At 34.1% G+C, this 26,284-nt stretch overlaps 1 protein-coding gene across 1 annotated transcript in view; it reads right to left on the minus strand.

Annotated features, from left to right (window-relative positions):
- Nucleotides 1-5,110: 5,110 nt before the first annotated feature.
- Nucleotides 5,111-26,284, minus strand: part of LOC308638516 (ankyrin repeat domain-containing protein 26-like) — a gene marked incomplete at its 3' end in the record, with an annotated part of 58,708 nt that continues 37,534 nt past the window's right edge. The window contains exons 11-15 of the mRNA XM_081276044.1: nucleotides 24,091-24,274; nucleotides 20,865-21,800; nucleotides 19,169-19,321; nucleotides 18,163-18,321; nucleotides 5,111-5,122 (exon numbers count right to left, since the gene is read on the minus strand). Of these exons, the coding sequence (XP_081132170.1) occupies nucleotides 5,111-5,122; nucleotides 18,163-18,321; nucleotides 19,169-19,321; nucleotides 20,865-21,800; nucleotides 24,091-24,274 (1,444 nt within the window). The remainder of the gene's footprint in view (nucleotides 5,123-18,162; nucleotides 18,322-19,168; nucleotides 19,322-20,864; nucleotides 21,801-24,090; nucleotides 24,275-26,284) is intronic.

Raw genomic sequence — 26,284 nt, forward strand, 5'->3', positions numbered from 1 at the left:
TAGATTCTGTATCCAATCATAGAAATGAAGGTATGAAATAACTCAATTCCCTGGAACATTCCATGAAATGGTATTCTCTGATTTACTCTGCCTTGCTACACCATGGCAATGGAGGTAGCACTAAAAAAATCCTAGTTAACGGAAAAAAAAAAATCAACACGTGAGGATTGATGTACAATTCTCAGCATTCCTGAGGGTAGTTAAGTAGTTTTTTTTTTTAAACCACTGATTGAACCCAGGAGTGCTTAACCACTAAGCTATATCCCCACTTCTTTTTGAGACAGGGACTTGCTGAGTTGCTGAGACTGGCCTTAAACTTGTGATCTTCCTGCCTTAGTCTTCCAAGTCACTGGATTGCAAGTGAGAAAACATGCATGATATTACAAAAAATGTAAAAATAAAACTCAGAATTTATAAAAAAATGCACTATAAAGAAAGTGTAGTAAAATTAATTATAATAAAAATACAAATAACACTGTCCACTGATGTTTTTATCCTTAAACATTTAACATAATTGAAAGAGGTGCAGATCAATGGTTGACAAATACAATTAATACATACTTTACAATTGATTTGATCTAGTTTCTTCTTCAAAACCTGTGCCTCATATTCTACGTCAAGGTGGTTACTGGATGAATGTTCTAGTGAAGCCTCTGACATAGGTTGCTCTGTCAGGTTACCAGCCAGTTCTTGTGGAAGTTGTCTCACAACTACCTGAGGAGATATGTCTGTTAAAGATTTTGTAAATAACTTCACTTTTTGTTAATAATGTTTAAAACTGAAATATTATCATTAATTCATCTTCTTTTCCTCATGTGTAAATTCTGTTTATTTCTGAATTCTAACAAGGACACGGAAGGTGCTTTCTTCCTGCCTAGTTACTGTTATATCCCTTAGACAATAGATTCAGCCCTTATCCACTTCACATTTGATGAAATGCATCACAACCTGCCGAATTCTCAAACAGAAATGGTTATGCAGGTCTGCTAGGAGTAGTGAAAACTGTACAGAAAATCATCCTTTTTTAAACAGAGGCTCAACTAAAAAACTGAGCTCTAACCATATTCCATCCTCTGTGTGAATCCAATAGATTCCCACCTCCTAAAAAAGTGAGGTCCCACTCAACCTGACCTTTACCTTCTTCACTCTCTTCTACTCCTTCAACTCTCTCCCCTCCTCACCCCATTCTCACTGTACAAAAATCTACTTGTTTAAATGGGAATTTAAATTACTTTGTTGAAAATGGGAATTCAATGCCAAATTAATGAATCAGGGAGCTGCAATTATCTTTGTACTAGATTAGTTCCTATCTGTTACATGATAGCAATTGAACCTTGAAATGAAAAGTATTAGCAAGTTACCTGTGAAGATAGGCAATAAATTCCAGAGTCAGCAGGAAAATTAAATCCACATCAGTTTTGCTGCAATGCATTGCATTTGTCCCAAATTATATTAATGATAGTAGATTCTTTTATAGTGTTGGAAGGAGATGAGAATAAAAAAATTGAGCCAGTTATTTTCAGAATTAAGTCAAACTTATGTGAATAAAATCAAATTATCAGTTAGAAATGTATAAAATGCTAGTGAAGGAAGTCTATTAAAAACTATATCATCTACATTTCACTTCAGCTTGGAAACTTGGAATGGATTATTAAAGTAACCCACTTAATTTAATCCAGATATGAGCATTCCCATTTATCTGTTTCATCATGGTCTTAAAAAGTATGGCAACATGAAGACTTTCCAGTTAGTATTGAGGGCTGGAGTGTAGGCCTGGTGTTAGAACATGGGCATAGATTGCACAAGACCATGGATTCCACCCCCAACAGCAAAAACAGATATTGTTTCAGCAATGTTAATTCTGTATTATTAATATCAGCATATCTCTACTAAAAATCTATGACTTATCCTCTTGAAACTTCATTCCTATGTAAAGAAATAATTCCTGGTAAATACACAATGTCTTTACTCAAAATAAAGCATCTGCAGTTCTAATGCCTAGGATTATTTCCCTAGAGATCTAGTTATTCTATTTCTAAGGAGGCAATATAGGTTATTTGTCTTCTGTCTTAGTTCAGGAATATTAACATGGTAATCAGGAAAGAAATATATCCCAGTCCACCTGCCTTAATTCCTTTCTCCCCAATTCAAACAGAAAAACCTCATCCTTTTTTATGTTTCATCGTGATATGTTTCATTCTAGAATTATAATTCAATGTTTACTAAATCCAAGGCTCCTTTTCAAGAGTTTTACCTCTCTTTAATTCTCAAAACAACCTATGAGGTAAATATTATCTTCATCCATAATATATATGGAGAATCAGACGTACAGAGAGATTATGTAATATACATGAAGACTTTTATAAATATCCAGTCCAGGTAGTTAAGATAGACCTAGAACCTGAGCTCTTAATCACTGTTAGGCCACCTTATTACATTAAAAAGGAATTCAGAGGGATCAACATAGATTGTTCAGTAATTAAGACTCTGGACTTGTGTCAATCTTCTCAATAAGCTCCAAGTAAATATAACATGCTATCCATACCCATTCAACCCAAGATAAGGTGTGAGAAATCTTAAAAATAAATGTTTACACTTTATTTTTTCTCATTAGCCATCAAAAATTATAATATTAATTGAAAAGTACACTTAGATAGAAATATAAAATTGTTACATAAATGTGTCAAATTGAAAATTGATTTTTCAGTGTGTCCAGCATCTATTTGTCTCATTTCTAGACATTTTATTACTATAAATCTAGCTCTAGTTTATCTCATCCCATTATTATTATAGCAATATGCTCAGAATAAAGGATAAAGAAGAGAAAAATAGAATATTTTATACACTGAAATATGCTGAAGCATTTTTTAATAACTCAATATAACCAGCATAAAATAAATGTAGGGAATTCTATTTACAAGGGTTTACATTTTTAGGAGGAAGTTTATAAAGCCATTTGTTCATGTAACAAATATTTACTGAGTTTCTATGTACCAGACATTATTTAGATGTCAGAGTAGTAGAGAACAAAGACAAGAAAACTGTTCTAGTTGAATTTACATTTTGGTGAACTATGGCCAGTGATACAGACACAACCCAACCCAATGAAAAGAAAAATATAGTATAGAATGCTATGAAAAGAATTAAGTAGGATGTTGTTATAATTACTCTGGTGGCTTCCTCAGAACAGGTTACGGTTAGGGGAGACCTTTCTGGAGTAGTGACAGGAAGCTTTGAACAACAAAGAGGAGCCAGTATATCAAAGAAGCATAGAACCTATGCATAGGTTCTATAGAAGCATACTGGGCAAGTAGGTGATGTAAAGATCTTGAGGAGTCTTCTTGGAATGTTCTAGAAACAAAAAGAAGGTTGAAAAGCCTCCAGGGTAACAGGCATACAGGTGGGGCAGAATGCAATTCACACTGGGCTAGGATATTTGGGATTTCTTAATTTGTTGGGAGACCACGCTGCAGTAGGGGCTAGCTTTTTAAATGATCAACACTGTAGAAGATCATTCAATGGGGACATAGAGAATATGGATTTTGGGGAGTGTCAATTAAGGACTGGGTTTAGCTGCATGTAATAAAAAATATAATAACAGTATCTTATATAAAACAATTTTCTTATTCTCATATAACATAACATCCAGAGGCAGGCAGTCTGAATTGTTGAAATCAATTCCTTAGATCTTTTTCTTCATGGTCAATATTAGCTCCAGATATCTGGTCTTTTAAAACTTTCAGTAAAAAGAAAAAGGGAAACCCAAAGAATAAGAAAAGCTTCTGTCAACTGACTCACACCCTTTTTGAACAGTTTATTCAAGACATATCACCTAAAATTTTTTTTCACAACTCAGGGGTCAGTACTATGTATACTGCCATTGCTCTATTGAAGGGAGACTATTTTTGGAATGATATAGGCCAAATTATGTGGTTATATTGTGTGCATGTACTAACGTGTCACAACAAACCCTACCATTATGTACAACTATAATTCACCAATAAAACTTTTTTGGGGGGAAAGACTATTTTTGAGTTTTGAGCTACACATAGTGATTCCTCATTCAGAATCATGTTTGGTTACCATCTCGATAAGCTTCTGTTTTCTTTGGTATAAAACAATAACAGAACTAATAGTGACAACTAGATATCTCATTGTGCTGACTTTTAAGGTTTAAATGAGATGATGCTAAAAGAACATTTAGTGCAACCGTGGCATGCAGTAAATAATCAGTAAGTACTAATAAAATGTAAATTTCATGAAGGTGGAAATCAAGTCTGCCTCAAGCAAGGACTCAATAAAAATTTGCTGGATGTGAGGGCAACCTGACTGCGACATCTGTTACCTGATTGATCACCAGGGTTGATTAGCATAGCTGGCTGGCTAGGCTTGTGTCCCCTTCCTTCCTCACCACTCCAGGTGCATCCCTCCCAAAGCTGAGCGCTTGGTTGAAGAGGATGACCTTCCCCAGTAGAGGAGGACCCTTGTTCCATCAAGGATATACAAGTAGCTGCCCTCCCCTGCTAGAACCTCCAAACAGGCTCTCAATAAACATTTGTTAGGAATGTTGAGTAAATAAATAAATGAAAGCAGTAAATCCTCATGAAATTTAGAGTGTATAACTGTGGTTGTACCACAGGTCGTAGAGTGTACACATTTGTGTTAAAAACAATACCTGAGGAGAAGAACACCAGCAGAGTGTTTTTAAAAAATATTTATTTATTTTTAGTTGTAGTTGAACACAATATCTTTATTTATTTATTTTTATGTGCTGCTGGAGATTGAACCCAGGGCCTTACTCACCTAGCACAGGTGAGCTGAGGCACTGCCCTGCCCAGCAGAGTGTTTTATAAACATATAATTAACAGAGCCCAGATTAAATTCACATTGTATTCTCTGAGTTTCTGGAAGAAATCTCATTGCTGGTAATGTTTTTCCTGGAGTATCACCAAGATTCAAAAGTATCAAATTGTTGGGGTAAGGTTGCAGCTCAGTGGTAGAGCACTTACCTAGCATGTGAGGCACTGGCTTCAATCCTCACACCACATATAAATAGATAAATTAAAGGTATTAAAATATAATAACATTATAAAAAAAGTATAAACTTGGTTCAAGTGATATTCTGTGAAGAGAAGAAATAAGTTAACTCTTAAAAACTTTAGGGTTTTGAGTTAGTTTAAAAACAAAAGATAGAACCACTGTACAATTTTAGAATTTTTCACTTTAGAGGAATGATTTATAATTAATTTAGGAAAAAAATAATGAACAAACTGATACTCCTTTTAAAACTGGGAATTACATTCCAAAGTGGTGATGTATTTTTCTTAAGAAACATTATTGGTTCTTTAATTATCAAGTCATTTCATGAGGCCTTAGAATTTTTTCTTTTAAATAACTGCAAGACTGTCTGCCATATGCTATATTTTTAAAAATCTATATATAATTTCAAGCTCTATTATTTTAGTTTCACTTTCTAAAAATAGTTTCATGCCATTGCAAATTAATCTTATAGAAAAATGAAATTTTTTATATGAGCAATTTTGAAAAAATTAACTTCAGGGAGGAAGACTGAACTCAGCAGTGCTTTACCACTGAGTTACATCCCCAGACTCCTTTTTTTTTGACACAGGTTCTTGGTAAGTTGCTGAAATTGACCTCAAACTTGCAATCTTCCTGCTTCAGCTTCCTAAGATGCTAGAAATAGAGGCATGTGACACCAAGCTGGAAAAAAGAATTAACTTTCTAAAGTTCAATGACTACACATGAGTTTCTGAAACAGAGGAGAAAAAGTATAAGCATAGCTCTCTTTTTGGTTGGAGCCAGAAAGTAAGTCAAGTATCTTATGAGAAAGCTCTTGAAATTCATGAGAATGTATTTAGAGACTATTGATGACCATGAGGAGCCATTGAAGGCTTTCTAAAGAGGTAAAATGTGTTTCATATTTAGATTAGAAATATAATTCTTCCTGCAGATTGTAGATGGATTGAGGGAGTTTTGTGATAAAAGTCAGGAAGAAGGACACTGCACTGGTCAAGAATGGTGTAGTTCTTGTTTAGAGTCCCTGCAGTACAGATGTTTTTTGGGTGTAAAATAATTCAAGTTTTATTTTAAAAGTAGAACCAAGGATATTTAACAGAACATGGATATGGATAAGTAAGGAAGAGGAGGTACTGGTTATCCTCAGAAGACAATTCAATTGGGCCATTAACTGAATTGCAAACACAAGAATATTTGGAGAGATATAAGAGTAAATTTTAGACATGCAGCGCAGCCCCTGATGTCTCATTAGAGGTTGAAGGTACAATGAGAGTATTAGAGTAAACTCAAAAGAGTACAGAAAGCCAACTTAGCAGAGTGCAAATAAGTTTAAAGTTTATAGGGCAAAGGGAGCCTCTAGCAGAGGTGACTGAAGAACTGACCTGTGCAAATACATGGGCACATAGAACAGCGGGGTAAATGTGGGAGATTGGGGAGTTTCATGCCCAAGTGTGGGCTGTGTTCACATTTGAAAAAGAGATATCTGGTGTGTTGGCTATCCTAAAGAGCCCAGGCTTTGTCTTGCACTTAATGGGAAACCACTGAAAGTTTTTTTTTTTTTTTTTTTTTTTTAGCAGAGATCAATATGATTCCATCATACTGGTGGCAGTTATGACAGATGGCATGTCAGGAGTCTGGCTGGAAAGAGGGAGACTAATTAGGAAGCTCTTGCAATAATTTGGTGAGAGATAATGACAGTGTTTATTAAGATAGCAGTAGTAAGAAAAGATGAGAGGACAAAGGTATATTTAGAGCTGGATGTATATTTAGAGCAGGATGGACAAGAGGGCAGAAAGGAAGTGAGGGTCAAAGATTTTCCCTGGTGTTCTTATTTGCGCAGCTGGAGAAGTAAAACTTAACAATTGTGGAAATGGAGAAAAGGAAAAAGAGATTGAGAAGATAGGGCCAAATAATTAGAAAGCCATATTGAAAGAAAGGAGCATGAAGTCTACGTTAAAAGTACATCAAGTAAAATCAGCCAATCCCAAAGGAACAAATACCAAAGGAACAAATGACCAATGTGATTCTACAATATGCATACTGAGAAAAATGAGAAATTATATCCCATCTATGTATGATATAGCAAAGTATATAAGTGCATTCTATTGTCATGTATAACTAATTAAAACAATTTTTTTTTTAAAATGTACATCAAGAGGGTAGAGAGTTTAAGGAAGTAAGAATAGTGCCAAATACTTTTATCTGTCAAGTAAGTTAAGAACCAAAATTACCTCTGTGATTTACTGACCAAGAAGACAGTCTCTGGGTGAAGGCAGTTTCAGTGGGGTGGTACAGACGGAAACCAGACTGCTGTGGGAGGAAGATGAAGCCAGGAATATAATATACACATACAAATATATGTGTATGTCCTGTCATCCATCATCAAAACATATGCTAATCTCTATTTGCCTATAGGTTTAAATTTAATGATTCAATATATAATGTGAACTAATTTAAATTATACAATTAGAAGATGAATAGGATTATCATCATTTAATATTTTAGTGAACACTTTTAAATAAAGCTGGATCATGAAAATATTCAATGTCAAAGAATCATTGTATTATTGTTTTACATTTTAAAATATTTTAGTTAAATATTGTTTTGTCAACTAAAACATTAAAGAATACAATACTGCTTAAAAGAGGAAGTCTTTCCCCACTGCTTACATTTTCCATGTTATTTATTTTTTATAAATAGGATAATTATTACCAGGTTCCCATTTAACTCTCAAGGTGTCTGGAATGTGTCCTGTCTTGGGCTTTTGTCTTATTGTTGTGGTGCTAAGTATTTTTTTAGGATAGGATTTGTATAATGAGGGTTAACATTCATGGAACAGCAGAGCTCTCTCATCATGTGCAATAACTTCTGGCTTTCACTATTTAAAAGGAAAATATCATCTATGATAGAATGAATGATGTCCTTGTATGATTATGTTCTCAACCATCTTTCAGGTGATTTATTTATTCATTAGTTCATTTATCACATAACACTTAGCATCTGAGTCTTTCAGGTGCCAGGCACTGTTTAGATGCTAGGAGAGGCATCAAAACAACATATAAAATCCCTTACTTTTGTAGTCTCCAGATCTCTAAATCACAAATAAGATCCCTAACTCTAGAATCTGCAAGGATGCCTTGTATACTCAACTCAAGCTCTGATGCCCCACAACATGCTGCCCCCACCAGTGTCTGGCACCTCACACTGAATTATGATGTCCTTTTCCATATGGATACTGTCAAGGAAAGGCAGTGCAAGTCAAATGAAAGTTAAAATCTTACTTAGGAGCTGGGGATGTGGCTCAAGCGGTAGTGCACTCGCCTGGCATGGGTGCGGCCCGGGTTCGATCCTCAGCACCACATACAAACAAAGATGTTGTGTCCGCCGAAAACTAAAAATAAATATTAAAAATTCTCTCTTTTTTAAAAAAAATCTTATTTAGCTGGTGTACATCAGGAAAAACTTGAAGATCAAGTAACTCCTCTCACAAAGCAGGATAGGAGTTTTAGGGTGCAAGGGAAGGAGAGGTGTATTGTACTTGTGAGTCTAGCCCAGCTTGAGGTAATCTTCATCTTTAACTTCTGCCTAACTTCCAGGCAAGTTGATTGGAGATTGTCCTCGCTTTCATGCTTCTTGCTTGGGATGGACCTTAAAAAAATTCTATCCCTCCTGACAACTGTCAGAACACTGCTTTCCAGAGCTTTTTAATTTTTTTTAATCTTTGCTGTTTTTCAAGGTTGGTTGGGCAGCAAGGAGATAGCTAAACAGTGGAGGAAGGAAAAAGGAAAAGAGGAAGAGAAAACAGCAGATGAGGTTGAAGCAAGCAAAGCAGGGGTCTGTTTTGATTTTCCTACCAGCTCTCTTCACCCTGGTGAAGATACAGTTTGGAATATTACTCAACAATAAAAGAGAATAAAACCATGGCATTTGCAGGTAAATGGATGGAGTTAGAGAAGTTAATGTAAGTGAAGTTAGCCAATCTCAAAAAATCAAGTGCTGAATGAATGTGTTCCCTGATATAAGGAGCCTGATTCATAGTAGGGTATGGAGAGGTAGCATGGGAGGAATAGACGAACTCTAGATAGGGCAGAGGGGTAGGAAAGGAAAGAAGGAGGCATGGGGTTAGAAATGATGGTGGAATGTGATGGACATTATTACCCAAAGTACATGTATAAAGACACGAATTGGTGTGAATATACTATGTATATAGCCAGAGATATGAAAAGTTGTGCTGTATATGTGTAATAAGAATTGTAATGCATTCTACTGTCATATATAAATAAAAAGTTAATTAAAAATGTGATTGTAACAAAACACATGTATGAAACCTTTTTATATATGAAACCCAATTTTTATATTTAAATAACAACTTCTTTCTTAAAAAAAAAAGGTCACAGAAAGAATAATAGTTTTAAGGACAGCATTTGATAAGTAGCTGTCCTGTAATTCTAGGACATTTTAGACTTTTCTCATATTGAAATGTTGAATGTAATAACTACCAAGTGGTGATAAATTTAGAAAATGATCTTAATTTATAAACAAATATTGTGAATTTCATAGGAAATCCCTCTATAAAAATGGTGCAGTGCACAGTAAAATATATTTTCTATGAAAAGGTCAATGACATGCCAACAGTGTACCACTGAAGAGGAATTGTATCAGGGGCACCTTGGATCATTGAAGGATCATTGAATTAGTACCCAGAACAAAAATACAACTAATAGCCTGTTTTTGTCAATAGTGTGTCTGTTTTTGTTTTGCAGTGCTGGGGTTGAACCCCAGGCTTCATTAATGCTAAGTGAGCACTCTCCCACTGAGCATGCTACCACTGTCCCCTGGCAGATACCGCTTAACAAGAGAATCAAAGTCAGCATCAGCCAGGCATGGAATCCAGTAATAATATACACTTCATATCTGTGTGCCTGAGGCCCCCAGTTTTGCTCACTCTTGGCTGGAGGTTAACTCTATGTCTTAGGGAAAGCCTGCCCTTCCTAGAGGCTGTTCACCCAGTTCTTAGTCTGTGGACTTCCTCCATGTCAAGCCAGGAGGGTCTGTCAGTGCAGCTGAAATCTACTGCATTGGAAGAACTCAGGATCATATACATGACTTTCCTGCCAATGGCACATCCTACACCCAGTCATGAGGCAACATCACCTGATCCCAAACTGAAGACAAAGCTACAAAACTGGCATGTACCATTCAACAACTTAAATGTCAGCAACAAGTTAGAAGCACAGCAAGACTCAGGAACTGTCCCAGACTAGAGGAGACTAAAGAAACAGGACCACTGGACACAATGAATTATGGATTTAAAAACAGCCCCAAGCTAGGTTTTATTTTGGTTATAAAGGGCATTGTTGAAATAATTAGCAACTTATGAATAAGTTTTGTAGATTACATATCAGCTTTTAACACAATTTGATGTTTTTGATTTTGGTCTTTATGCTATAGTTACATAAGGTAATTTTGTTTTTAGGAAATACAAGCCATTTGTCATAAAGAGGTATCATGTATCCAACACACAAATGGTTGAGAGAAAATTATCTTTGTTATATATTTATATTTATCTAGAAAGACAACAGGACACGGGTTAAAGCAAAGCTAGTAAAATGTTAACATTTTGGGAATGTTTTCTAGGAATTCTTAGTATTAACATTACAAAATATCTAAGAAGTTTGAAATTATCAAAATAGAATATTTCTAAGAGAAACATAAAATTTTAAAATCAATAAGTAACATTGCACTCAATAAAATAAGCCATAGATCTATATAGATAGTATTAATTGAATAAAGGGAAAGTTGGATGAGGCATAGGGATATATGTAACAGTCTCAAATTATCTTCATATAAAATGCTAAATAACTACAAAGAGTAAAGGCAACATTACAGAACAGAAACCCCAAAGGCACCACCTTTAGTGATCAATGCTAACATCATCAGTAATGGGCTTCAAAGAGAAAGTCACAGAAGCATTTTTGCAGTACTCTTGCCAAATAACATGTAATCTGGTTCCAGTCATAAAAATACAGAAGAGTATATCTGAGGCACATTATATGAGCATTCTTCCTTATCAGATTCATGATCATGAAGGTCAAGGAAGAGACTGAGGAATGTTTGACCTGAAGGAGTCAACAAAATGCGACAATTGGGTGCATTTCATGAATCTGCATGGTATACTGTTGTTATGAAGCACATTATTAGGAAAGTAGCAAAACTGGAAAGAATCTGATGATGGTAGAATATATCATAATATAATGTATTAGTATTAATGTATCATTTACGAGAGCTGTATTGTATTTTTGTAGCATATTCTGAATTGTATGAAATACTAAAGTAATCATGAATGGTGGTGTATGTCAGCAATTTAATTCCAAATGGTTCAGGGTGGAAATGTTTCTTACACTAGAGCCTGGAACTTTTCTTGAATATTAAGAGTATTTACAAACTTCAAAATTGTATAAATGAACAAAGAGAAAAGGTGAAAAGCCCTAAGCGCATTTTGTTTCTCACCAGGAAAGGGATATAAGTTAATGCATAAACCATTAAAAGTATGTAAGCTTGATGACAGTATAATAATTGTAATACTTTAAAGTAGTACTGGCCCACCAAAATGCCGTCTGTCTAAATCTCTAGGTCCATATGTGGTGATACAATTTGTATCATACAAATAATTCATCATTAATATTATATTTAGATACATGGAGGTAATATTGATCCCTTGATTGTTTAGGTGCCTTTTAAATATCTGGCATTTAGACAGTTTGATGACATTAATATCTGAGATACTAGTTCACACTTGTACTTCAAATTTAGTGATACGTGCAAAGAAATTTCAAATATTGTATGAATTCCTTCACATATCTATGTGACAAACTTATTCTCCTTCAATAAATTTTCCACATCACACATTTAGTGGGAAACAATTAAAATGCCAATGGTCTGACAGATATGATGCTATCATTAATATCAAATATTTTCCCCTTAAAACTTCTGTGTGTTCCTGTGATGCTTCCCAAAGTAGATCTTTTCTTGGCTTATCAGTAGATCTTAAGGCAGAAGTTCTAGTGGGTCAAGAACAAATTCTGTAGCAAGTGGAAAGAAAAATAATTATATTCTTCATCTCAAACACTTCATAGTTAACTAAGCAAGAATTAGTAAACAAAAACTTAATAACTTTTCCATGTTAATATAGTGAAAACCATGTGTGCATGACTACAAGGTAACTCTGAAATATAATTTGCCCAGAGTTGCACACTGAATTATCAATGTGGCTGAGGATCAGAACTTCAGGTTTTCCACCCTGCATTCAGGAATTCAACAGCCTTATGTTAAAGCATTTGGCAAGCTCTGAGTGACAAGATGAAGATGATGAAAGCCATCATCATCTTCATCTTGTCACCAATCAGACCCTCACCAATCAGACCCCCTAAGTTTAAAAACACAAGGACAGGATACTTCCTTTGAGTGGTGGGTGCTATGAGAGGTATAAAACAAGGGTAAACTATTGGAACACAGAAGTGACTTCTGTCCCCATTTTAGGTCAATAGTATAGGTTTTGGGTTGAGGTGACACCTGAAGGATCAAAAGGAAGTATGACAGAGAGAGAGAAGAGGTGCCTGCAAAGAGTGAGAGGTGAGGAATACAAGTATCACAGCATGACTTGAAGCTAGAGCAGAGGGGCAGAGTAGGGTGTGTGCAAGAGATAAGCTGAAGGACCTGATGAGGATTCAGTTGATTTGGATATCTGAATTCCTTGCTAGGAAAGCTGGAACTTTTCTTGAGAGCAAAACCAATGACAAAGTCAATGTCAGGGCATTTGAAATGCTTGACCAAGTGTTCCTAGATGAGACTGGCTTTTGGCCACAACCAGATAGAAGTGGGTGATGCCTTTGTTTTCATAGTGGTGGCAAAAGTGAAAAAAAAAGTCAATCCAGAAAAAGGTATGTACAGAGAGTCTGAGCCTTTACAGGCCATGAATGTGAGTAAATGATAAATGAGTTTATTCTTCATTGGTATTTTTTTTCCCAAAATTTTCATTTGATGTTTGTTTTTAAGAAAAACAATTGAATTCACGTAGAAATCTATTCACCAATCCCAGGGAAGCCATGCCATCTGCTGTGTATTGTGTTTTTCAGAAATCAACTAATAAATCCAAATTCAACCATAGTTTGGCAACATACCTGCTCCATAAAGCCTCTGGCCAACTTCTCATTCATCTGAAATAAGGCAATTATTATTTACATTGCTTAGTTTAAACAGAGATTATCATGAATGTGATACATTACTTAGAAAATGTAGCTTTTTCAAAAGAACTTTAAGGGACTAGAACTAACTTGAAGATGGCTTAAAATAATCACACAAACAAAATAAAAGTCCACTTATTTTAAGTTTCTATAGAGAATATGTATGTACAATGCTGTTAAACTTCTGAATCCACACTGGTCTATTAAATGTAAGTCATTTCAGATGGTGCTGCTTTAGCTAACTAAGGGGCAACAATTCGACTCCTATTTTTAGATGGCAATAGAGTGTGATTCTTAGCAAAACTCTGCCCTTTAGAAACTTCTTATCAAATTTTTCACTTCAATGTCATTTTCCTAAAAATAAATTTTCCATTATCTACTTTCAGAAAATTAAACATTTAACATCTTCTCAATGCTATCAAATTTTCAGCCCATTAAATTAAATACATATGTGAAGAAAGAGGTATTATCATAGCCTCATGTGAAAATCTGGTCAAAGTTTCAAAATATTGTTATGTGGAATATGACTAAACATCTTTTATTAACATGGTACACAAAGATTCCAGAAAATTCTATTGAGAGACAGAATAATGCCACGTCTATATGGCACATGCCTGTAATTCCCAGTGACCCAGGAGGCTGAAGCAGGAGGATGGCAAGTTTGAGGCCAGCCACAAAACAAAAATTATAAAGGAGTAGGGATGTTGCTGGGGGTGGGGTAGAGCATCCCTGAGTTCAATCACTACAAACACATACACACACACACACACAGACACACACACACACACACACACACACACACACACACACATGCACATGCAGTATAAATATTACTTAGAGCCAGTTTACACTTATGTTTCTTTGATTTGTGACTTTCCAGATTTGTAAACGATATGTAGCTGTTTAACTGTAACTGATTTCTTCCCTGGATTTGGGACCAATGTTTTTGAAACATTTTGCTAATTACACTTATGTGTTTACAAACGTGGAAAAGCTTCAAACTGTACCCCATCTAGACTGTTCTTCATAAAAACCCTATTCTCTTACTGATTCCTCAAACAAGGTCCAAAAAGTAAGAGAGTACTGAACATACTAAGTACTTTGAGGTGATAAAAATACTGTGATGTCCAAAGCCTTTATACAGTTTAAATGTGAAGGTAAGTAATTGAACTGACAGGGTTCTCAGGCTTGTCTTCTCATTTTCAAAATGAAATGACTTGACTACTAAATTTGGGTGAATTATAGTCATAGATATTAGTGGAATGTATAATGACATAGTCAAACATGCAGATAAAATAATTTGATCAACCTTCTTCCTCAGTATCTTTCCTTTCCCTCTCCTCCCTTCCCCATTGAAGGCATTCTGAAGGGATGACAGAGACCTGACTTTGCATCTTGATAGAACAGTGCTTTTTACTCCTGTTAAAGTCTGCCTGCTTTGGCAAACTAATGCTCTGCAAGGATATCTAGAGGAAGTACTAGAGTAACTTTCAAGTATTCTTCAACCTATTTATAAGCACTAAAAAATAAACATGTCTTTCTCCCAGAAAAATTAATGGAAAATGTTCCCCTCCCCAAAAAATATTCCTTTGCATTGTGTCTCGATTTACACATTCATTCATCAATGTCTTATTAAATGATACACTGCCTGATTATTTCTGGTATGAACGAATGAGACATCTTGTATTCATATCATCTTTAACAATTTACAGAAATATTTCACAATTTTTTTTTTTTGGTGCATAATGTTCCAATTTCATGGTTGAGAGAGACTTCAATCCTGGGCCTTTCAGGTTTTTTTTTTTTTTTCAGAAAAATATGCGTGTAAGCCAAGAAGCTGATGGACAAAAAAATATCAGCTAGCTAGGATCTTAAATTTACATACTAAAAGTTATGTAGTTTGTTCCCCATTTCAGCACCTTTTACTACATGGATTTTTATAAATCTTAGATTTGCTCTTCTCTTGATTTCACTAGAATGCAAAGGCAAAAGAAAACATCAGATTGAGGCCTGATTTAACATAGACCTGCACTATTTTTCTGTGAGTTAAGAAGATCATGAAAACTCCTTCAGAGCTCTAAACCAAGGTTTATTCATTTCAAATATTCAATTTAATCAAAAAATCTACTTTAAGTTAAAGGACAGTTAAAAATATCATTTAACTTGAATAAAGTTAACAAGTGTCTTTTAAAAATAAGACCTCCAGATACTTTACAAAAATTGAAAATCTGTTTGTAATTCATTATAGTTATAGATTATCATGACCTTCAGTTAATATTCCTAAGTCAACTAAACAACTCAGTATTTCAACAAAGTCAAAACAAGACAAATCAGAAATCTGAAACCCAAAAGATAAACAAAGCATAACTCACCTCAGCCAGATAGTCCTCAAGGGTTTGACATGAAGGGTGTGGGATAAATCTTCTGTCCCTTTTAAGTCTGACACAAGGACACCCTGGGACTGGCCTCCCACAGTGAGCACACGGTGAACAACCTCTCCGTCTTCTCACTGGGGATCTGCTACTAACCTCTGGAAGCCTCTTACTGATTCTGTGAGGATTTCAAAAGGCAAATTCTTGGTATTTCATTTTTTTTCCTCCAAAACCACTTGCATTAAAAAAATGCCATAGGAATAAATAGAATTTCTCAGTGAAAAGAATCTTAACATTGAAAATCCATCAAAATAGAGTAGGGCATATAATTATAGGTTTTAAAGAGTTCTGAAGATATATCCATATTTCTTGGGGCCTCCTAACAAGAAATTCAAACAATACATATGGAGAGTAATGGCAGGCAGAGATGTGTGACTTAAAGGGTGACACTTCTGCCTTCTTGAAAGGCTCTCCTTCAGGGTTTCTTGAGGACACCATTAGAAATACTGGTATTTAAACAGTAACCGTGGGAGATGATGGATACCTTAGTTCATTTGACTACAAAGACATTTCACTCTGCTAAATTGTATTAAAGCATCATGGACTCCTTAAACATATACAACTAGAAAATAAGAGTGAAGCTAAACTAGAAATACTTGTATTATTAGACCAACTGAAGAATTTAGAAACCATCCCTTAAAGAGATTTTCAAGCATTTGCTCTCACCATCTACATATTCCAACTATCACCTGGAGAAATCAAGCATTGGGCACTGAGAAATAATTCACAGCAACAACCACAGGGGCAAAACAAGATAGCTGAGTTGATGATTAAGAATTCAAGACAATCAGCTCATAATTTTGTTACTGAGATATCAGAGGTGGGACCTGTCAATTCTCATTTTAATTGCCCCCAACACTGACCATGGAATTATGTTTAACCACATTGCAAAGTAAACTTCCTTTGAGCCCTGTGATATTCTCTCCCTGTATCAAAAGTAGACCTTGCGTAGAGAGGAAACACTGCAAAGGTCATTTTGTCTCTAGGTAACATCTGGGGTAATACCAGGTGTCACAATAAAAAATGGTTAATTTACCGAGTATCAGAATGTGCTAAGAGAGTAGAACTAGCAATCCAGTATACTTAGGGTTTAAGTTGAACACTTTCAACCAATAATTAAATTTTTACTATTCTATGTAAAGAAAGGCCTGTAAGTAACTTGGTCACAATGTAACTGTCTGAATTATAAAGCTTCAAAAGTGCTGAGGTGAAAGTCTGGTAGAAATAGAAAATAGGAGAGAAAGCCATACAGACACAAAAAAGTGTGAGGGATATAAACTTCCTGGACCAATATTTCAAAAGTAAGTTCATTTAATAAAATTGCTTCTGAAAATTGTATTGTCTGATTAGATTTTGCATCCCACTAATCTCATTTTCCTTTCTCACTAAAAGTTATGCATTGGAGACAAACTAAGGAGATTAAGCTATTTTCTGTTGGTGTACATGTGGACATACTTCTGGATTTTGTGTTCTTCTACACAGAGTTCATTATATTCTTACCTTGGTGTTTTATCAGAAATTTCATTTTTAATTTCAGACACTTGAGATTCTAGCTTTTCAATTCTGAATTGCATCAACTTCATTAATGAAACATTATTTTCATTTGAAGCTCTATCAAATGTCTAAAGGAAATTGAAAGAACATATTTAAAAATATTTTTATAGTAGATGAACACAATATCTTTATTTTAATTTTATGTGGTGCTCACATGTGCTTGGTACTCCAGTGCTAGGTACTCCAGCTGTAAATGACACATTTTTTAAATAATTATCACCCAAATAATTATTTGTATATTTTGTTACTTTTAGAATCAATAACTCAGAGAGCAATTTTAAACATGTGGACAAAAGATGGTGGAGTTTTATCATCAAAGTCAATTGCTTTTTTTTTTTTTTTTCCTATTCTTTGGGGTTGGAACCCAGGGCCTTGCAAAGGCTACACAAACTACCACTGAAGTAGGACCTCATCCATGAATCATTCTCATGTTAGCATCAGTAATGTGAAAAATAAAAAAGTATAAAATCATTTAATAATTGAAAAAAATCAGGAGAATGGTATACTCTGACTTCACATTTTTTTGTTTCCTGCTAATTTTCGTATTAATACAACTACCCTTAAATATTCAATGGTTCTCTGATAAAGTCATTTTTTTCTGAAAGATGAAGTCAGTTTTTACAATGATGGGAAAATGAGATATTTAAAAATGCCATCTTACTCTGAAAAATCTATAAAAGAAGTTTTCTCAAGGAATGTAGATGACCCACATAAAACGGAAATTTCCAAAATAAAATTTTCAGTGAAACTAATTAAAACACATTACAGATAAATAAAATAACCTCTGAAAATGGAGATGCTTGTTTTTGGTTTTCCTCTAAAATCTCTCTTGTTCTTTGTTCAATCTCCCATCTATGAAACTCTCCTTGACCAATTTTTATTTTATTGTCCTGCACATAAATTTTGAGGTTTGCTACATCTTCTTCCAACTTCTTTTGATTGTTCTCTATTTTTTCACATGTATATTGTAGGCTTTCCAAAGCAAGTTCAAATTGGTCATCCAAATGTGAATATTTTGAAGCTGTAGCTTCTAGTTTTATATTGAGATTATCGACCTGCATGAATAAAACAACAGTGTTTCATAATAAAAGAAGCATCTTGAGAATATTTGAGCACAAATTTGTCCAACCAATCCCAGTAAGTTTGCCTTTTCAAAGATCTACACTCTCTGCTTTGGATAGAGGTACCAGACATGATGGAAACCTTTGTATGCCTTTATAATCTGTTTAAATTTAAAAAAAAACACTGTTTTCCCATTATTTTAAAATTAACCTGAAATTTGAGAAAAGCACAATAGCCTTTCTGTGCAAGTTTTCTAGAAATTCATTTAATAATTACACATAGATTCTGTATCCAATCATAGAAATGAAGGTATGAAATAACTCAATTCCCTGGAACATTCCATGAAATGGTATTCTCTGATTTACTCTGCCTTGCTACACCATGGCAATGGAGGTAGCACTAAAAAAATCCTAGTTAACGGAAAAAAAAAAAATCAACACGTGAGGATTGATGTACAATTCTCAGCATTCCTGAGGGTAGTTAAGTAGTTTTTTTTTTAAACCACTGATTGAACCCAGGAGTGCTTAACCACTAAGCTATATCCTCACTTCTTTTTGAGACAGGGACTTGCTGAGTTGCTGAGACTGGCCTTAAACTTGTGATCTTCCTGCCTTAGTCTTCCAAGTCACTGGATTGCAAGTGAGAAAACATGCATGATATTACAAAAAATGTAAAAATAAAACTCAGAATTTATAAAAAAATGCACTATAAAGAAAGTGTAGTAAAATTAATTATAATAAAAATACAAATAACACTGTCCACTGATGTTTTTATCCTTAAACATTTAACATAATTGAAAGAGGTGCAGATCAATGGTTGACAAATACAATTAATACATACTTTACAATTGATTTGATCTAGTTTCTTCTTCAAAACCTGTGCCTCATATTCTACGTCAAGGTGGTTACTGGATGAATGTTCTAGTGAAGCCTCTGACATAGGTTGCTCTGTCAGGTTACCAGCCAGTTCTTGTGGAAGTTGTCTCACAACTACCTGAGGAGATATGTCTGTTAAAGATTTTGTAAATAACTTCACTTTTTGTTAATAATGTTTAAAACTGAAATATTATCATTAATTCATCTTCTTTTCCTCATGTGTAAATTCTGTTTATTTCTGAATTCTAACAAGGACACGGAAGGTGCTTTCTTCCTGCCTAGTTACTGTCATATCCCTTAGACAATAGATTCAGCCCTTATCCACTTCACATTTGATGAAATGCATCACAACCTGCCGAATTCTCAAACAGAAATGGTTATGCAGGTCTGCTAGGAGTAGTGAAAACTGTACAGAAAATCATCCTTTTTTAAACAGAGGCTCAACTAAAAAACTGAGCTCTAACCATATTCCATCCTCTGTGTGAATCCAATAGATTCCCACCTCCTAAAAAAGTGAGGTCCCACTCAACCTGACCTTTACCTTCTTCACTCTCTTCAACTCCTTCAACTCTCTCCCCTCCTCACCCCATTCTCACTGTACAAAAATCTACTTGTTTAAATGGGAATTTAAATTACTTTGTTGAAAATGGGAATTCAATGCCAAATTAATGAATCAGGGAGCTGCAATTATCTTTGTACTAGATTAGTTCCTATCTGTTACATGATAGCAGTTGAACCTTGAAATGAAAAGTATTAGCAAGTTATCTGTGAAGAGAGGCAATAAATTCCAGAGTCAGCAGGAAAATTAAATCCACATCAGTTTTGCTGCAATGCATTGCATTTGTCCCAAATTATATTAATGATAGTAGATTCTTTTATAGTGTTGGAAGGAGATAAGAATAAAAAAATTGAGCCAGTTATTTTCAGAATTAAGTCAAACTTATGTGAATAAAATCAAATTATCAGTTAGAAATGTATAAAATGCTAGTGAAGGAAGTCTATTAAAAACTATATCATCTACATTTCACTTCAGCTTGGAAACTTGGAATGGATTATTAAAGTAACCCACTTAATTTAATCCAGATATGAGCATTCCCATTTATCTGTTTCATCATGGTCTTAAAAAGTATGGCAACATGAAGACTTTCCAGTTAGTATTGAGGGCTGGAGTGTAGGCCTGGTGTTAGAACATGGGCATAGATTGCACAAGACCATGGATTCCACCCCCAACAGCAAAAACAGATATTGTTTCAGCAATGTTAATTCTGTATTATTAATATCAGCATATCTCTACTAAAAATCTATGACTTATCCTCTTGAAACTTCATTCCTATGTAAAGAAATAATTCCTGGTAAATACACAATGTCTTTACTCAAAATAAAGCATCTGAAGTTCTAAAGCTTTAAATGTTTCTTCCATTTTTAAATGTTAAAATAAGTTTCACATAAGGGGAAACTTTTTGCTTTTATTTGGCCCACATTTTACTATTCATCAGATAGGGTGTGTTACTTTAAAACATGTATACAATGTGTAACCATCATTGGCAGATTTATTACTTCAAACATGTATCATTTCATTGTGTTGGAAATCAGGTTTGCCATCATCAAATTTCACTGAATTCTCCTTCAAACACAATCCATATATTTTTTTTAATACTTACTTTTCTCTCAGAGTTCTTTTTATATTTATCTGATTTTTCTTTTAAGTGACAATTTCTATTCATTAACTCCATACTTCTGTTTTGTAGCTTGTGACTGGAGTTTTCATCCTCATCCTGAATTAGTTTTATGGTATCCCGTTGCTCTTGGGTAGAAACGAGCAAGCCTTCTTTATCATCAGCTTTGTTGCAAAAGTTATGGAACTGCTGTTTTAGAAATATAATTTCACTTTCTATTTGAGATAATCTCTCATCTGTAGGTTCCAGTTCTTTGAAGTTTTGACTCTGTTCATTTTGATACATGTGCTTTATTTCATTCGTTTGGCACTGGTTTTGTTTTAGGTCTCTTTGTACCTGGTTCAATACCATAGTCACTTTTCTAAGATCACGCCTTGTTTGAATACAGAGGCCTTTTTCTTGGTCTCTGTATTTTATTCTAGGCTTGGAAAACTTTGGGGACTGAATCAGCCTCCTAACATTTCGTTTTGATATTTTGAAATTACTCTTGTCCTCTAAATCAGGGCACCCATCTCTTGCTCTCTGGGAAAGAAGTTCTTGTTCTCTTTGTGATGTCTGACTTTCATCACAAGGGTGTGGAGCAACAGCCTGACTGGCAGGGTATGATTTGGCTTCTGTTTCCTGTCTTTCGGTGTTTTGTTCTTTATTTTTCAGTTTAATATTTAGCTTTGTAATCTCAGTTTTCAGAGAATTAATCTGTTTATTATATTGCAATGTTGTTTTCCTAAATGTTTCCTCCATTAATTTGATTCTCCTATGAAGGTCATGACACTCTGCTCTTGAAACTTCCAGATATTTCTTTTTGTCTTCCTCATGCTGACATTTCATTTGGTTCATTTCCAGACTCAGCATATCACATTTATCCTTCAACATGTGGAATTCATGCAAGGGCACTTTCTCTGTTTCATTCCTGGTAGAAACCTAAGGAAAATCAAGGAGACCTTTAGCTAGCACTCAATGAAATTAGATGTCACTATTACCTCTGAAACTAAAGTTTGAACATGTACATTTATGCAATGAAAGGGTTGCAATACATGGATATCCAACTGGAGAAAAATTAGATGTGAATTTCAGAGGTTAGAGAAGCGAGGTGTATTGAAGAAAATCAATCTATGAGTGTAAAAAATGATAATTTTATAGAATTTCAAAACTGAAGAAGCCTTTTTCTAAATTACAACAGATTGAAGACATCAGGTAAGTGATTAGGAACTTTGACCATGTTAAAGCATGAAGTTTGTGGGCTGGGTTTGTGGATCAATAGTAGAGTGCTTGCCTTGCATGGGTGAGGCACTGGGCTCAATCCTAGGCACCACACATAAATAAATGAATAAAATAAAGGTCCTTCAACAACTAAAATAAATAAATTAATAAATAAAGTTTGCACTCTGATACTGATACCTCATGTATACAGCCAGCCAATCCATAATAAGGGCCTTAGCTCTACACACATTTGGACAGATGAAATTTCCCAAAGTTCTTTAAGTTCCCTATTTCTGAAAATATTCTATATGTATTCTATTTTTTCAACATTTTTGCAATCAATTCTTATAATTGTAGCTATTGGTAAATGATAAATCCAGGCACTGTACTTAATTAAGCATTTTACATACACCAATTAACTTTTTATCATAATCTGAAACAAGGAATAATATAAATGTAAGCAAGCTGCTTCTAGTGCTCTTCCATCAAACTAGTCATTTCTCTGCTGTGAAAATAAAAACACAAAAGAAGGTTTGTGTTTTATAATATAACTATAAATATAATATATAAAATATAAATATAAATATAATATAAATAAAGGAAATGAACTGATCTCATTTATCAGGGATGACATCCTTATCAATTACTAAGTAAAATATTATGAAATATCATAGTCTCCAAAAGTTTTTTTTGTACTGAAATAGGAGATTACTTGGAGAAAACTGTTTCTCTTCTCCTACATGAGGAAATGCTATCTTAACTAGGGTCTCTGCTGGCTATGCTTTGCCTGCTTACTGAATGGTGGGAATAATAAGCTAACCTCCATATTAATATACCAAGAGGGTGAAATCACTGCCCCAAACTAGAACGTTATGTTAGTAACAAGGGTTTTGAGATTATGAAAGTCATCAATTCCTATGAAAATTATTATGGAAATTATTATTGGATGTGGCCAATGTGAAAGTCACTATTGGACTGCTGCTGACAAATGGAGTTGAATTAAGAGCATTAATTAGGCCAATGTGACCAAAATGCCACCCTCAACCCCAGAATAGGTACATTAAAAATATACATATATGGCTTTAAAATTATCTATGCTTTTCCACGATGGATCTAGATACTGTTCTATGTATGTTCACAGATGCATGCAACACATTCACACAAAGAGACAAGCACTTGAAAACAACACAAAATAGTTCAAGAAAAAAAATTTCTTTTTATTTTTTGCCATGCCTCTCTCCTTTTATTTGCAAAGATGATTTGACAGAATTCTATCTTATGAATTCTGACACTATATTCTTAAGAATATATTGCCTCTGGGAGTCCTTAAGTTTGGCTAACACCTAAAGATTCATTTCAGTAAGGTATTGGTCTCATATTAGCAGTGGGGAGAAAGTCTAAAATCTTAATCAAGAGCAGTATCTGCAAATTTAAAAAAAAACTACTAAAAACAAGGAATCTATTAAACTATACAGACCTTTATCTCAAATAAATTACTCAAATTTTAACTGTAAAAATGACAGGTAAATTTGTCACATAGAAAAAATTGTCTTTAAAACATAAAACAGAATTATAAATAACAATTTTTTAAAAACTCAGTTAACTTGTCCCATGATATTTTCCCTAAGTTAACATTTATGCTACTGATTGAACTCAACTCACCTTTTCAAAACATATGCTGAGCATCTATCTATATGATGCCAAGATAAGCAATAAATGAATTTAGCTATAAATGTTATGATTTCATCTTAGGGAGAGATGAAATTTTGGTTTAAACCCAAATAATAGAGAGTCACAACAGACTACATATTTCAATAGTGGTCCCAGAAGTTTGTGGAAGATATAGGCATTTTGTATAAGCACATGCCTACAATGATTGCATAATGAATGCCAACAACACATTTCTCAGATCATGTCCCCATAATTAAGTGAAACATGACCACACATATTACGTTAAAGGGATATTATGAATAGAGTAAGAGATATGAAGCTATACTGAAGACTAATTTACCTGATTTGAGTTACTTCTTACAGTCTTTAATTCTATTTTTAATGTCCCAGAAGACAGTTGAAATTCTTTGTTCAATTCAATTTTTTCATTATGTTCCTCATCTTTTTCTCTTAACTGGTTATTCATTTTTTCAAAATGCTGATCAAAATCTCTTAACTTCTTCTCTTTTCTTTTTAAATCATGCCTGCAGTTCAATATGGTTATCTTAAAATTCATTTTATCAGAAAACAAATGTGCATTTTGTGTTCTGGTTCTTCATAGGTTGACTCATTAGGCTAATAAAAATTCTATGTTCTAAGATTCTTTTCCTTTCTAGCTCACCTTTTTAAATTTCTCCTTCAAACTTTTAAAAAACATATAAGTTAATAATGAAAGATCTGTCAGTTGGGAAATGGCTGCTACTAGTAACTCCAGTAGATACTATGGAAAGGGACTTTTGATATGGATCCATAAATTGAGTGTTTGAAATGATTTGGGGTGGGGAATCTGGGATGTGGATCAATGGCAGAGTGCTTGCCTGCTGGGGGCCCTGTGTTTCATCCCCAGCATTGCCAAAACAAACAAACAAACAAACAAAACAAAGATCATTTTTGCACTGTTCTAATTCTTCATTAAGTAAAAGAGTTTTAAAGACTAAGTCACTAGTACTTAGCCTTTATATTCTTGAAATAAAACAGCAAGCACTGCAATTGATTGCCATTGTAACATGCAACTTTCAGAAGTTGTTCACATAGCATATGTCTGCATATTAGCAAGACCAATTTAAAGAGTCCAGTTCCTGTTGTTACAACTTTTAATGTTTCTTTTAGATAACACTTTCAATTTAGCTTGTTTATCATTATGTATTTTATAAACAATTCAAAATCCCCTTTGGAACAAGGCACAACCTAATATTTAGTCCAATGATAATGAATATATGTCCTTTCAACATAGAAATTTGACCAAATTTTGTTTACATATGAGGGAGAAATTTAAAAAAATAATAATTATTTTCCATTTCACATTTGGTTTAATGGATGTTAGGATTCAAACCATAACCCAGGGTGTAATTCCATAGGAGCATACTTACTTAGTTGCACTAACCCTTGGGTTTGATCCCAAGAACCAGAAAAAAGGAAAAAAAAAACCCTGCGTAAATATTTAAAAACACATTTTGGGGTGCACAAAAATGGCTATTTCATAGGACAAACCCCCAAGACAAAAGGCCAAATGTTTTCTCTGTTAAGTGGATGTTATTCCATAATGGGGGATGGATGTGTGGGGAAGAATGAAGGGACTTTAGATTGTATAGAAGGAAGTGAAAAAAGGAGAGGGTTTGTGGGGTTGGGAATAATGGTGGAATCAGATGGACTTTCTTACTCCATATACATATATGATTACATTACTGGCATGACTCTACACCGTGTTCAGCCATAGGAAGAAGTTGTGCTCCATTTGTGTATAATGTGTCAAAATGCATTCTTTTGTCATGTATAACTTAGAACAAATTTTTTTAAAAATGGCCATTTTATCCTCTTTGGTGGAATTATAAATCAATATAAACTGTCTTGAGAACAATTTAGAAATATTGATGAAATGTCTTTTCATGAAGTTATTCTTCTTTAAACAAATAATTCTATATTGAAAAAATTATTCAAACTAAACAGAAATATAAATTAATTTCCATGAAATTATGTCATTTGCAGGAAATGGATGGAAACTGAACAATTTTTTAATCAAAATAAGTCACAATTGTAAGGTTAAGTTTCATGTTTTCTCTCATGTGGAAACTAGAAAGGCAAAGGAAAAGAAAGGTGTGGGGCGGTCTCAGGGAGATCAAAGGAACTCATTGGAGTAGAGGGAGAAGGGGAGGGAAAGAAAAAAAGGGAATAATACAGACCAAATTATATTATTATATAGTGTGTACACATGAATATGTAATAAAATCCCACCATTTAAACAAGTAGAATGCATCAATAAAAATGTGGAATAATTTTTGTAAATGAGGTTCTGTGAAGTATTGATTGTAATACCAAAAAAAGAATGAAAAATAATCCCAAATTCCACTTGTTAAATCAATAGTGTGATCCTTCTATATAGCCATTGAAATTATGATTGAAAATAACGTGAATTTAGTTATTAGAAAGAATCATAGTTTGCATATGTTTCCTTTTTGTAAGGATTTCAGATTCTACAAGTATAAGTAGTTTTCTCC

The sequence above is a fragment of the Spermophilus citellus genome (genome assembly GCF_964194105.1).
Source record: "Spermophilus citellus genome assembly, chromosome: 1".
In the NCBI taxonomy this organism is placed as follows: domain Eukaryota; kingdom Metazoa; phylum Chordata; class Mammalia; order Rodentia; family Sciuridae; genus Spermophilus; species Spermophilus citellus.